The sequence below is a fragment of the Eumetopias jubatus genome, unplaced genomic scaffold, assembly GCF_037043125.1.
Source record: "Eumetopias jubatus isolate StellerSeaLion01/CBP00866 unplaced genomic scaffold, mEumJub1_p1.0 scaffold_11, whole genome shotgun sequence".
NCBI classification, from domain to species: domain Eukaryota; kingdom Metazoa; phylum Chordata; class Mammalia; order Carnivora; family Otariidae; genus Eumetopias; species Eumetopias jubatus.
Window position 1 is genome coordinate 106,648,191 of NW_028274817.1, and position 15,715 is coordinate 106,663,905.

Here is a 15,715-nt window from a genome sequence, read left to right on the forward strand (position 1 = left end):
TATCTGGAAACTCTTTTAACTCTAACAACGCTGCATAAGTAGATAATCAAACAGATGTATTCAGAACTCAGTGACAAGATCCTAAATCCTACTTGGTCAATTTTCAAGTGACATCTACACTTGAGGCTGACTGACACGGTGGAAAGGTGCTGGACAAAGACTAAAAAGAGACTATGAGTCTCAATTTTCTCACCTATGAAATGGAGGTAGTGTCACTGACCAGGCACTTCTGAAGTTTAAAACAGACATTAGAGGACAAACCCCTTTCAGCGGTGCCTAGCATGTGATAAGCATGCAATAAATATCATATGAATGAAAAAATAAAATTGTAGATGAACACTATTTAATCTAGACGATATTCACTCAATATTATGCATTTGGAAAAATATATGGAACACATGTTCAAACTGCATGGCAAGTTAATAGCTGCTCTTTGTAGGAATTAATCGAAATGAGGATTTCCTAACATGATCATACAATAAAAACAAAAAGTACACATTAAAAACAACTGGAAAAATATTGTTTAGTGACATAGATTACTGTAACCGAGGTCACTTGGCCCCAAGGCTCACTATATATTTTTATTTTACAAATTACCTATCCCCTAAGAGAAACAGCAAATTAGTGAAGAGTGTGGGAATATATACCTTCCCATTTAAAGACAAAGAGGGGCAGAGAAAATGAGTGAGAGAGGCCACACCCATGAATGAGGCCATTTCTTCTCCGTACTGAAGGGTAACTGTTGCAAATTCCTGAAACGTTTGTGAGTCCAACTGTATTCACGTAATGTTTTGCTTCATAAACAATTATGAGGAAGAACTTCACCCTTTCTCTGATGGTATGATTATTCATCAATTTTTCAGGCCAATACTATTCAAAAGTAAGGAAAAACAGTAGGCAAAGGTTTTCTCAACGGCAGGCTTCTTCCACAATCCAAAAATACAGAAATGAAACAACACTGGTTTTGCACATACCCAGAAATGGCCAACCTGCAGCAAGGAAACAACGAAAGCTCTCTCTAGGCCACCCTACCAGCATCCGCCTATTTAGTGTACGTGAGGCCACAGGGGAGCCTGCCTGCTGAGTAAGCCAAAAGTGGACAAGGGTCCTCTTGTTACTTACAGAGAAATGCCCAACAAGTGGCCAAAAGTCATGAAAAAAAATCAAGCCTTATGAAATGTCTACTTTAATGTCCAATTCCATAAACAACCCTAATCTGCCCATGGCAATAACAAAGCCAAGTGGCATAGCGGATTACTTCAGATTGATTCCCATGCTGAATTTCTTTAAAGAGAAGGGGTTTCATCTCAGCATTCTTGGTTATAGATCAATGATAAATCTTAAAAATATAAAAGGAGGGGACACTGTAATTACCTTAAAATATTAGGTATATAATGATCCCTGTACAAGTTACTTGGATACAAAAATGTCATAAAAAAGTAATTTTCTTGGGAGGACAATTATAAGTTCAACGGGCAAATCAGAGGGCTAAATTAAATCTTTTTATGAAAACATATGTCATGTTAAAAAATAAGGATCACTGCTGCTGGAATCTTTCTTTTAAAGGTCAGAATCTAGGCTTACTCAACATAGGAACTAATGTTTCCAAATCCTCATGGAATTGGCAACAAGCAGCTTATTTCAAAGTTTCGGGAGACTTAAAAGTTTTACTGCTTATACCATAACTCATTAAGGCTGGAGTGAAACAGGAAAAAAAAGTATCTGGTGCTGCCACCTAGAGGTAGATTCTAAATTTTAAAATGTACAAAATAGAGCCACTACATGGAACTGCATTTGTAATTATTATCCCTCCAAAATTAAAACTTTTGTTGGAAAAGACATTAAAGCGACATGTTTATGATCAAAGGTGTCATATACACTGTGTAATCAATATTACACTGCTCATCATCTAGCAAGTAATCATATTCGTCTTTTGAGGAAGAGATGCAAAACTGAATTCCAAATTCCATATCTCTTCTGAGAGCTTTCTCTGAACAACTGGCTTAAAGAAACAAATTTTATGTCCTATTTGAGAAAAAGAACTTCCATTTTTATTAGCCTAGCTTTTGACAGGCAACTTCAATCATTTGGTCCAGTACAGAATAAAGGAAAGAAGAGCCTACTTGGGACTCACAGTAGTTATCTGGGGGGAGAGCAGCCATGGTTCTCCCTGCGGTAAGCAGAAATGATGTGTGCTTTAATTCAATCCTGTGACTTGTAGTGATAGTCACACCATTTTGGGGGGGCGGGGGCAGGATGGGGAGGACAGAAGGCAAAGTGAAATGAAATTAAAGTACTGTCATTTATAATTAGAAAATTTACAGGATCTCACATTATTTTGGCAACAAGATCAAAGCTCTCATGTTTCAAAAAGTATTTATAGTAAGTAACATCATAGGCATTGGGGTAGATGAGTTCAGCAGTGCTTTTTTTTATGTAAGATCACCAGATATTTAGCACACACACCTCCAATGTGACATGTAGCACAAAATTAATTTTTCTACCATTGTACTTTCTAAACATTGTAAGCTATGCCTGTTTTTAGAATGTTCACCTGTCCCCATTCCCAAGGATTATTTAAACTGTTCCAAATTCAAAGCATTCAGTTGAGAGGCTGAGGCACTGGACCAAGTAATTCTCTTCCTTCAAAAGACAAGATCTCTATTAGTGCAAATGCAAATAACTACAGTAAGGCCAATTATATATGTCCATACAAGTGGGAACAAGGGAAAAATCCATATGAATGAAACTCCAAATGAGCAAAGAGAGAAACTGATATCCCCAAGCAGTTGTTTGTAATAATTACTCAAGCTACTAGTAATAGATTCTTACTGTGAATTTTTTTTCTAAAAATTTCTTCTAGGAAATGAATCATTTATCTTTTGCACAAATCCTGGCTTTCATGTGTCTGGGACTTCTTAGAGAACAATATACAAACTGAGTATTTAGTATGATTAAAGAAAAAAATACTTACAAATTTTTAAAAGGTGAACAGTACATCCATAAAAAGTCTTGTACAAGAATTTTCAAAGCAGCTTTATTCATAATAACCAGAAACTGGAAACAATCCAGACGTCCACCAACAGAATGAAAAAAATAAACTGGGATAATCTACCATGGAATACTACTCAGCAAAGGAAAAGAATGAATGCTGATAAATGGCACAAGATGGATGAATCTCACAAATACCATGCTAAGTGAAAGAAGCTGAACACAAAAGTGTACACTGTAGAAAATTATTTATATAAAGTTCTGGAATAGGCAAAACTAACCTATGGTCAATCAGATGAATTGTTTCTTTTGTGAGAGGGGATGCTGACTGGGAAGGAAAAAATGGAAACGTCTGGGTGATGGAAAAGTTATTTGTTTTGATAAATGGAATGTATGATACTCTTAAGATAGATTTCATTGTATGTAAATTATACTTAAAAAAATGCCAAATAGAAGATGCTTGTGACACATATATCCAAAGCACGCATATTTAGAATATATAAGGAATGCCCGCAAATCAGTAAGAAAAAGACAACCCAAAAGAAAACTATATGAAGACTTCACCAGGCACCCCACAAAAGGAGATATTCAAATGGCCAATAAAGGATGTGAACAGATGCTCAACTTCATTTGTCAAAGAAATGCAAAATCACAGTATTATGCCACATTAAAGGAAGATGACACAAAACACCAAGTGTTGCTAAGAATGTGGAGTGCTTATACATTGATAGTACAGAGTGTAAATCAGTTGAACCACTTTGGAAAATTAATATCTACTAAAGCTGAACATACATGTCCCCTGGGACCTAGCAATTCTCCTAAGTATATACCCAACAGAAATACATGCAACCATTCAAGAGAAGACATGTGCGAGAATGCTCAAACAGCACTATTCCTAATCACCCAATTGTGGAAACAACCCATAGGTGCACCTACACTAGACAGTCATCAAGTGTGGTATAGTCATACAGCGAAATACTACAAAGAAATGAAGTATAACCACCTGGATGAATCTAACATAATACAAATGAAAGTAGACAGACACAAAGAGCAAAGATGCAATTTATGTCATGTCCAAAAATAAGAAAACCTCACCTATGATGTCAGGAATGAGGACTGTAATTTTCTGGGGGGAGTAGAGGATAGTCTCTAGGAGGCGGCATGAGAGGGTTTATGGGGATGTTGTAATACAGGTTTCCTGAGCTCAGGGCTGACTACACTGTACGTGTTTACCTTGTGAAAATTCATCAAACTGTTCAGTTAGCTTTTGTGTGCTTTTTCTGAATGGACATTATACCACCAGAAAGTTCAGGTTGAAAAAGGTAAGAAAATGAGTACTAAATATTTATGATATACCTGTGAGTTTGTGTCCAAATGTGTTTGATTCTAACCAGACATTATGTACTTCCTCAAAGATGTGCACACCATCACCCAGGAAGCATTATTAGCAAAAACTAAAAGAAACTGAACTGAAATACAGTCAAGTCTTTAGCTCTACCACGTCATAGGAAATACAAGAGACAGAGGAACATGTTAAAATATACCAGTAGGATGCAAGTGACAAACTCCAGAATAAGGGAAATTGTAAAGGACAACACCCCGCTCCCCCATTTTTTTTGTTTTTTTCCTCCCCCCATTTCTTAATAAGTAAATTGGAAGGATGAATTAAAAAAGAGGAGACTAACTATCATATGGGCCCTGATTAGATTCCACTTCAAATAGGGAGCTTTTTAAAAGAAATGCACCCTTAATACAATCAGAAAATACGAACGCTTATTAGACATTTGATGAAATGAAGCAATTGTGTTGTTGTTGTTGTTTTTACTAGTGATGATACTACTGTAGTTATGCTGGAAAGGGGGGAGTATCTTTTAGGAATGTAAAATGCAGTATTTACAGGTAAAATTATATGGTATCTAGAATTCACCTCAAAATAATCGGAGCAGGTGGAAAAGAGAAATAAGATTGTCCATAGTTGCAGACTGCTAAAGCTGGGTCATGAGCACCTGGGGACTTCTTTCCTACTATTGCACATGTTTAGAATTTTCCATAATAAAACATTTTAAGAATAGTGTAGATCCAATTTCAAGATAAAAAACTGACTATACAAGTGGCAGACACCTGAAACGGCCTTTCACAGATAACAATAAACCTCTCCATAACACAAATGGAAAACTTCTGAGTATTTAAAAAAAAGAATATCCAAACCCTTAGGTTAAATAAACTCCCAAGATTTTTACTGTCCTGCAGAAGGTAACTCCCAAAATCTTGACAGGAAAAAAAATCCTAATGTGCAGCACCCTCATGACCTCACACAACTGTTCTAATGCCCTTGATGATAGCTCTAAATGTGACGGTTTTTTTTTAAAGATTTTATTTATTTACTTGACAGAGAGAGACACAGCGAGAGAGGGAACACAAGCAGAGGGAGTGGGAGAGGGAGAAGCAGGCCTCCCGCAGAGCAGGGAGCCCGATGCGGGGCTTGATCCCAGGACCCTGGGATCACGACCTGAGCCGAAGGCAGATGCCCAATGACTGAGCCACCCAGGCGCCCCTAAATTTGACTTTTAACTTATGAAATGTGTACCTCTGGGCAGGAAAAAACCTGGGAAGTATTTTCTTTCCTATTTTTAAATCTGAGAGAAGATGGTAAGTGTATGCTGAAAAAATACTTGGAAAATAAAATAGCACAAAATAATAGACCAAGGATTGCTGCTCTTACAACAAAGTCCTCTTCTCCCCAGCCATGTTGGTAAATATGTGGGGGGGAAGCCAGGCTGGAGGTCCCTAGATGCATGTTTTTATTTTTATTTTATTTTTTAAAAGATTACTTATTTATTTGACAGAGAGAGAGAGAGAGAGAGCACAAGTAGGCAGAGAGGCAGGCAGAGGGAGAGGGAGAAGCAGGCTCCCCGCGGAGCAGGGAGCCCGATGCAGGGCTCCATCCCAGGACCCTGGGATCATGACCTGAGCCAAAGGCAGAAGCTTAACCGACTGAGCCATCCAGGTGCCCCAACACATCTTTTTGGAAGTTAGTAGTGGTTTAACCATTTTTTTCTTCCGATTTTGTAAAAACTGTTATTTTTAATATTACTTTTTCAAGAAGGAAGCTATAATTCACCACCTTCAACCTTTCCAGGCTTATTCACACATATATATTTAACATAATTTTAATCTGTATACAGTGCTGTGTTCAGCTATTTTCATTTATTACATCTTACCCATTTTTCTATAGGCTACACAGTGCTGGTAAGTGCTATTTTGTATACTTAATTAAATTAATGTATCTTTTTTAAAAAAACTTGATCTATAGTTACTACTGCACTATATACTTGAAAGTTGTTGAAGAGTTCACCATAAGCATTCTCACCACACTGAAAAGAGTTAACTATGGAAACTATGTGAGGTGATGGATGTGTTAATGCTCTTGATCTTGGTAATCACTCTACAATGTATATGTATATAAAATCATCACTTTGTACACTTTGAATATATTTAATTATATTTATCAATTATTTCTCAGTAAAGTTAAAAATTTTTAACAATTGATCTAACTTATAAATAAGAGAAATTCCCATTTTTCCCTGGAAATTCCACGTGTTACAATGCCAGGAGAACATTAGTCCCAGTGATCATCCTAAACATGCCCCAGTTTGGCTCCAAGTTCCCAGGGGTCTCTGCCTGACTTAGGTGAGCAGTGTCACTGCAGGCCCTCATGTGCCATGTGGAGTGGCTGAGATGGCCTGGGTCACCACCGTGGAGGTTGGGGCCCCTGCCATTCTGCAATGGGCTGGAAGAACTGAGAGGTGGGAAGAGGCAACCATTCCCAAGGCCACATTGGCCTCTCCAAAGTGCATTCCCATAATGCCCCAAATGCCAACACCTTCATAAACTCTTCCCTGGTGGCCCCAGCCACAAGTGGTCTCTGCTTCCCCTGAGTGCCTGAAATCCTCTCTTTTACCTCTTTTGGGACATGCACGGTACTGTCCACTAGACTTCCCTGCGACAGTGAAATCAACTAAATGGACTGGGCTGTAATTTGAGCAAAGGAGCCATGGCTTACTCATCTTCACCTCCCTCACAGTGCCTATTATGATGCTGAGCACAGCAGGTCTTCAACATTAATCTATTCAATGAATGCAAAAGTAGGCTGGGAACATATTCCATTTGATGATGTGAATGGAATGGCTCTCCATCCTGGAAGAGATGGTTCTTACCAGCTGACAAGATGATATCCTATTTTGCATCTGATGTGATCTTACTTTCAAAATTTTATTAATTATGGTATAGAAAATATTTAAGGTTTGCAAATGATGGTCATGTATGCACATTCTTCTAAGAGCTTAACTGCGAAAAAGGTGAGAATCTTATCACAAAGTAATACCTGAGGCATGTGCTGGTGCCATCACCCTACTCCCAACCACCTATACCTTACCCACCACCTCCCCACCATCTTTTGCAGGCCTGTCTCCCTGGGCCTGTCAAAAGCACCGCAACACTGCTTGGCCTGCTGTTGCACTTATTTCTTGGATATTACTGGTTCCTGTCTATTGACAAAAAAAAAAAAAATACCTTCTGTAACCTGTGTGGTATGGGGCCATTCTTTATCTTTTTTTAAAAGATTTTATTTATTCATTTGACAGAGAGAGAGAGTGGCAGACAGAGGGAGAGTGAGAAGCAGGCTCCCCATTGAGCAGGAAGCCCAACCACGGGGCTCGATCTCAGGACCCTGGGGCCATTCTTTAAAAAGGGAATTTTTACTTTCCAATTTAATCCAGGAAGAGCCTGGGTTAATTGTGCTGTCTTGTTTTAAGGACTACTTTCAGAGATTAAATTCTAAATTCTCACGTTCTTCAAAAATCCATAGTTTCTCAGGACCAATGAGAAAACTGACCAGGTAGCCAAATGCCTGCAATTTTACCACTGACCATGAAGAAATGTACTTGATAGCTATTATACAAGTCACTGGTCATTGGAGGAAAGATAATGTCATTCTAAGTAGTGTTATGCATGAAATATAAATGTATTAAAAGATGAAATTCAAGGATGAACTTTAGACTATTCTTATCACTGGCCTGTTTGCCAGGTACAGAAGACTATTTGGATGCTGAAGCATATTGTGAATATTTCCTCCACAGACGATAAAGAGCTTTCATTAGAACAAGAGAAGAGAAAAAAACCTATGGTCTGGAGAACAAAAGCTAAGAGTTCCAAGTTTTAGTGGCCATGTTTCCCATTGGGCTATTGTGTAAGAAGAGTAATCCTGTATTTTTTTTCCATTCACAAATGAAAAAGGGTAAAATTTTGCTTTATTTAAGCCCAATAGCAATAATCTTACATGGGTTTCAGAAAAATGATACACATTTTACTGTGGGATAATGAGGACCATTAGTTATTAGAGAGAACAAATTATTCTCTTTCAATTCAACACACTTATTCATTCACTCATTTAAAAGACTATCCTCTATCCTTTTCACTAAAATGGCCTTCCCATCAGAACACCTGGCCGTGCAACATGCCACCAGACAGACTTCAGGAGGTGTCTTGACAGGGAGAAAAATAGTCGGAGAATTTCCAAAGTGAAGCCACAGGATAAAACCAACACTTGATGCTTGCCTTTCATTTCAAGGAAAGTAGTATAAAAGCAACAGAAAAAGAAAAAGGTAGTTGAAAAATATACTTGCTCTCCACAAAAGAGTCTTTAAAAAAAATCATGAACTTAATAATTTTCCTAAATGAAATTATGCCATTATTCCTGATTTCTTTGTACTAACTAAAAGGACAAAGTATCAAACTTCACTGAAGTTTCAACATTGTAATACATTTCATTAGTCAAAGATAAAAACTACATTAAAAGCAAGAGAATTATTTTATGTCTGTGATTAGGCAGTTGGAGGGCTTGTATTTTATGTATACATTTGTACACTTCAACTTATTTAACAGTGTCAGTTCACTAACTGCAGTTTTTTTTATATAAAGAAAACAGATTTAGAATTTTAAAAACAAATTACAGTAATTTTATGCCTACAGCTTGCACCTCTTAGAAACCATGCACCCCCTAACACTCCCCTTACTTTCCCACCACTTTCCCACCTCCTCCCTCCTCCTCTCTAAAACCACAGGCTAAGTGAGAACTGGTAACAGGGGCCTCAAATCCTCTAGTGAAGAACAGCTACCCTGGTTTTTCACTTGGGGTGGAGGAATAAAGGATGCAGACCACAATGTGGCTCCCGCACAGGACAGGGAGCAAAATGCCTGCAAAGAGCTGCCTGGAGACCTTCCACGCTTTCTACAGATCTTTATGGTAGCTGGCATTTGCTGTCCTGCAATTCACTAATGTGGACCTCCTATGGACCTCCAATTCACTAATGTGGACCCCTCCTCCCTCCTAAAGAGGGAAAGATAAAGGACTATAAGATTTCTCACTAATGCAGGTAGATAGGTGGATACTGCTAGTGATGGCAGGAGGTGCAGCAGGAGAAGAGGAGTAAGAACTGCTGTCAAGCGGCAAATGATAAAAATCAGAAAACGATAAAAAGGGGTGTAGCCACAACTCCTTAAGAGCTGAGGACACAGATCCTTCCAGGAGCTCTGACTGGCTACCTGGCACCAAGGGCTTGCAGGTCGGGGGGTGGGGGGGATGGGGGGGAGGACAGACGGGGACTGGGCGGGACCATGCACAAGCATGGAGGGCTCCCGCTGTGGACTGAGACTGGTCAGTAATAACATGAACCCTCTGAAGATGGGCCTCACGAGGCTACCGGCTTTGAAAATCATTTGCGAAAACTGGATTCACAAGGCAGCTGCAATTAGGATAAAGTCTGTCTTCAACCAAGTCAAAATCTGCCCACTGTTTAATTTAGAGTTATCTTAAATATGACTCCAGAACCAACAGAATCAGTGTGGTCCCCTGTGGGACCAGCGTTGAGATACCTGAGCAGGCATCAGGCAACCCCTGGGCAGGCTCCAGCACCCTTCACTCAACAGCTCTTTGGCAGAAAACACAAGGCTCTGCTCTTACCTTTTACATGTCCCTCATGAGGTGGTGCTACTTCCGTCTACTCCCACTCAGCGCTGGATCACCGGGAAATTTACAACCAAGGAAGTAAAGGGTAGCACTTAGCCTCTAGGCCAGGTTCTTGGTGATACAAACAGAAAAACTGGGAGATCTACTCTAAAGAAATGGTTCCACTCCAGGGTTTTTGGTGCTTATGTTGGGGGGCGGGGAGGTGGCAGCTATTGGCCTGGGGGCTGCAGTGGGTGCAGTGGGAAGAAAAGGGAGCCTAAGGAAAATGAAGCTCCTGCGACTTCACATCCACACCAAGCTGCTTGGGGACCTCTGTTACAGGCTCTCTGAGCTAAGAACAAGACAGGAGAGTATGCAGCACAGTGGTGAGGAGCACAAGATGTGGAGTCACAGAAAGCTGGGTCCCCATCCGACCACAGCCAGCCACTAATGAGCTATGCGACAAGACCAAGTTAGTTACCTCTCTAAGCCTCGGCTTCCTTCCCTGTAAAATGGAGCGAATACAACAGACCCTTATGAGGCTGGTGCAAAGATTAAATTAGATAACATATGCAAAGTACTTATTACAGTATTCGACAGAGTAAGCCCCCAAGGCAGGGGCGAGAAAAAAGAAGGAAGCTAAAAACTACTGAGCACTTACACTCCTCTCCTCCCAGCTGAAGCTGTATAAACATCATCAAATACAACTCAACTATGAGAACACATTGTATGACGATTTGGGTAGCAGATTTTATCTTCCACAGTATGCTTTGCTTAGGCAAATGTCAAAAATGGGTTTCCACTTCCAGAGCAGACAATGGTGGAGGGAGTGGAGTCAGGGCTGGCGGGCAGGAGCTCAGAAAAATACTCACCAGGGAAGGATGACAAATGTGTCACTTAACTCATTCATCTGTCCAATCCCAGGCCACACACGCATGGTGAGCACTACGTACAAATGTTTTTTTCCTTTTCAAATTTTTATTCAAATTCTAGTTAACATATAGTGTAATATTGGTTTCAGGAGTAGAATTCAGTGATTTATCACTTATATACAACACCTAGTGCTCATCACAACAAGTGCCCTCCTTAATACCCATCACCCATTTAGCCCAGCCCCCACCTCCCTCCCTCCATGAACCCTCAGTTCTCTATCACTACGAGTCTCTTATGGTTTGCTTCCCTCTCTTTTTTTCTTCCCCTTCCCATATATTCATCTGTTTTGTTTCTTAAATTCCACATATGAGTAGAATTGTATGGTACTTAGCTTTCTCTGACTTATTCCGCTTAGCATAATACACTCTAGCTCCATCCCTGTCATTGCACATGGCAAGATTTCATTCTTTTTGACAAAACTATGTACAAATCTTATAGACCGGAGGAGTGTGGACGCACGTATGCAGAAGCCTGGCAAGAGAGAGGGATGTGGCTGCTAACAATGCACTGAGTACTTTCTCTGCTCCAGGCCTGTGCAGAGCATCACACGTGCATTATTCTATTGCCACCCTCAGAGCAACTGCAGTTTACGATTCCAGAAACCAAGGCTTAGATCAAGGTTTAGAGGCTTGCAAAAGCCAAAGAGCTTGTGAAGAGCAGAACCAGCATGTAAGCCCAAGTCCCTATGATGTCAAAGCCCATGTCTTAAGCCAAACATTTCAATGAGAAGAGGGGGAGAATTTTCCATGAAGCAGGGACAGAATGAGCAATGCCTTATTTAGGGGATCCCTAAGTATACCGATTAAGAAAGAAGGCTCTTAGAAATACAGGTTGGAGTTCCAAAGTTAGAGTCTACAACTGCCAGAATTAAAGACTGTGAGATGTCAGTGGCATCTGGACTTACTTATAGATCATGAGGCACCATCTAAGGACTTTATTAGACAGTATTCTAAAAATACTCATCTTTGCATACAATGGGCTAGAATAACCATCTTAAATCAATGTAACTCTTTACATGCTGGTCATCTAGAAATGAAATCAGAGCAAGTAATGAAATACACTTCTAAGCATGAGACAACAATCTGGTGCCACAGCAAAAAGTCAAAAAATGCTGAGGTTTCAGGGTTGACCAGCACCTCCTGGGATGATGAGAAATGAGGACTCAGCTAATTCCTGGAAGGTAACAGCATGCCTAGTTTTCAAAGAATTTAAAGTGAGAGTAGGGCACTCACAGGGAATGAATATTAAAAATTAAACTTCTTAATGTTAAAAAAGCTGTGTATTCTCACTTTATACAAAAATACATTTAGAGACAAGAGACAATATAAACCAACCATCACAATACCATCAATCTCCTTATTAATGGAAGTTCACCAATTAAAGCTACAACAGTGTAAGCTCAGACACCGTCACTGTGCCTAAAATCTCTTCATTCCTTCTCCTGCCTTCCCTCTCTTCCCTTGGCATTTACTGACTCAGTGCCTACTATGGAGCAGGCATGTAGCTATATAGGTAGCAAGCATATGAGGTCCATAGTCTATGAAGGGAGATAGACATTAACCAACCAACCACAAAAATAAATGCGCAACTACACACAAAGAAGTGCTCGACACATACCGTACCTATAAAGAAGGCTCACAACAGGTGAGGGAGGACTACGGGTACTGCTAAAGCCCGGTAAGAGGCTATGTGAGCTGGGGACACTTACCTAACCATGTTGCAATGAGGACAGCATCAATTCCATCTATTGGCTCACAGATCCGAGCCACGACTGGGTGGATCTGCTGAGCCAGGTAGTACTGGGTATCAATGGTTAAATTGTCCTGTTTCTGTAGCTGCTCAGGTGCATAGGCCCTCTGACTCGCAGTGAGGTTTGACCCATCCTACAAAAGGACATGGTACAGGTAAGGTTGTAGGAAATTCAGTCACATGTACACAGTTGGCCAAAAAGAAGGACAATAATTCAAACTTTATATATTCAATTCCAAACACCAAGAAGTCCTTTTGACCCACTGGTGAACATTTCATATGTAAGAGCAGGAAGATCAAGGAAAACATGTCACCCCCACTGTCCAAGAATGTAAATCCAGCATGTGTTGTGTTCTATTTTTTGTTGAAACATGAAACCAACAAGATGGCATGACTAGATTAAATAATTCCACCTGCCATACCATAGAAGCACACTGAGAAGACTTGCTAAACTATTAGTCTAGTCAGAAAGGCCTTTTAGGGGTGATAAGAAAAAACATGTTGGTCCTTTTATTGTTAATACAATCCCTTCATGCAAAAACTCTAGTCATAATCTCATCTTTAAGGCCCCCAGGGTTATATTTTCTATGAGAGCTTTATGTATCAAGAAGCAGATGGGCAAGGAGAAAAGAAAGGGGTATGAAATCCACAGACTAGTAACTTATATACAAGATATAATAGACGGGAGTAAAATTAATGAGCTATCCTGGTGGAGTGGCAATGCTCTAGAAGCAAAATACTTGGCACTGGAATGAAGGGCATACCATTTTGCACTGTTTACATGGCTCTCCTCAAGGAAAGAAAGATGGGTCGGAGAGTATCTTTTCAAATCCTCTTAATAAAAATAAAAGTTGTGTAATTCTATGTAAGTGGTCCATATACAGCCCTGTGTGTGAGGTCACCATCATCTGTGAATCAAAAAAAGTCATCACACTACTGGACCAACATCTGACAACTCACTCCACGCCTCTTTTCTACAACAGAATTTAATATTCAGACTAGTCAATTTTAACTATTCACAGTGCTAAGCTGCTCTGCAAAATAGACAACACGAACCCTATTCTTTCATTCCTGCTACAATCAGCTCCTTCTCAGCTCAGCGTCCAACCCAAAGCAGAGGCTACTTGCACAGCACTGTCTTCAGACTGGAGGCAGGGGCCTCTTTCTCTGGCAAGGCTCTTGATGGAAACAAACTGGAATGTTTATCAACTAGGTTCTACATAGTCTAGGATATAAGGAAATACTTAGAAAGCAAACCTCGGATTAAAAGACTTGCCAAATAATTTTTTTTTCAGGAGTTCACAACACGGTAAAAGAAACTGGGCAGAATTCATCACCTTTAATTGTTGCCCTTTGTGAAGTCTGAATTATTAGATAAGAGTAAGATGACAGCCAATGACAAAGAGTGTGAAACATTCCTGGGCAGCGTCTTTATGCACTACAACTATATTCAGATTGACTTCATTAACTAACACCTGAAACCTGATCAATTTACAGAATTGTATTAAAAAAAAAAAACTGGCCTGTCCTTAAGATTACAGCAATACTGAGGGGCACCTGGGTGGCTCAGTCAGTTGAGCATTCGAATCTTGATTTCAACTCAAGTCATGATCTCAAGGGCAGGAGATCGAGCCCTACACTGGGCTCTGCGCTGGGTGTACAGCCTACTTGAGATTCTTTTTTTTTTTAAAGATTTTATTTATGTATTTGACAGAGAGAGACACAGCGAGAGAGGGAACACAAGCAGGGGGAGTGGAAGAAGGAGAAGCAGGCTTCCTGACGAGCAGGGATCCCGATGTGGGGCTCGATCCCAGGACCCTGGGATCACGACCTGAGCCGAAGGCAGACGCTCAACGACTGAGCCACCCAGGCGCCTCTCTCTGAGCCCCCCTTAGAAAAATAAAGATTATATAGCAATGTTAAGTTTGCCACTTTTTAATGGTGAATAAAAATCAAATTTATACAGGGGTGCCTGGGTGGCTCACTCGGTTAAGCATCTGCCTTTGGCTCAAGTCATGATCTCAGGGTCCTGGGATCGAGCCCCCTGTCGGGCTCCCTGCTCAGCAGGGAGTCCGCTTCTCTCTCCCTCTTCCCCTCCAACTCGTGCTTGCTCGCTCACTCTCTCTCAAATAAATAAAATCTTTAAAAAAAAATCAAATTTTGGGGTGCCTGGGTGGCTCAGTTGGTTAAGCGACTGCCTTCGGCTCAGGTCATGATCCTGGAGTCCCGGGATCGAGTCCCGCATCAGGCTCCCTGCTCAGCGAGGAGCCTGCTTCTCCCTCTAACCCTCCCCCCTCTCATGTACTCTCTCTCTCTCTCTCATTCTCACTCTCTCAAAATAAATAAATCTTTAAAAAAAAATCAAATTTCTATAGGCAATTTTTCTTTAAAGGCATGTGAGTTACCTTCCAATATATCATTAGAAGATGTTCTCACAGTAAGTTAAATTTTTTAAAAAAGCAGTTGAAAATTTCTAAGCATATCCTCAGTTAAGAAAGTTTTTATTTTAAATAACCACATGAAGGACCAGCTTTAACACTGACCCAAACATATTTCTTATTGTATTTAAAAAATCTGAATCCAAACATGACTAAATTCAAAAGAATTGGTAAGACAGGTTTTGCTGTGTTGTGTTGGGAAAACATTCAGGCCGTGACATAAGATATATCCCTCACAGACCTAATTCTAAAACTTAGCAAGATCCCATGGTATATGCAATAACACATGGCATACACCTTTAAAACCAGATTAAGAAGCAATGTTGGTCTCCCCCTCCGATTTCTTCCTGCTATCTTCTTCTTCTTTCTTTTTTTTAGCATATAATGTATTATTTGTTTCAGAGGTACAGGTCTGTGATTCAACAGTCGTAATGTATGGTGATTAATATAACAATAAAAAAATCAAAAACAAAAAATAAATAAAGTTTTTAGTTGTACAGCATAGGAAAGATAGCCAATGGTATTGTCATAGCTTTGTATGGTGACAGATCAGAGCCACTATCGAACAGACTTGTCACATCACTATATTGCACACCTG

The 15,715-nt window shown here is 40.0% G+C and overlaps 1 protein-coding gene across 3 annotated transcripts in view; it reads right to left on the reverse strand.

Annotated features, from left to right (window-relative positions):
- Positions 1-15,715, reverse strand: part of POLA1 (DNA polymerase alpha 1, catalytic subunit) — a 301,449-nt gene that overhangs the window by 154,795 nt on the left and 130,939 nt on the right. For all 3 annotated transcript variants that reach the window (XM_088028848.1, XM_028122620.2, XM_028122621.2), the window contains one exon: positions 12,639-12,813. In XM_088028848.1, the coding sequence (XP_087884974.1) occupies positions 12,639-12,813 (175 nt within the window). The remainder of the gene's footprint in view (positions 1-12,638; positions 12,814-15,715) is intronic.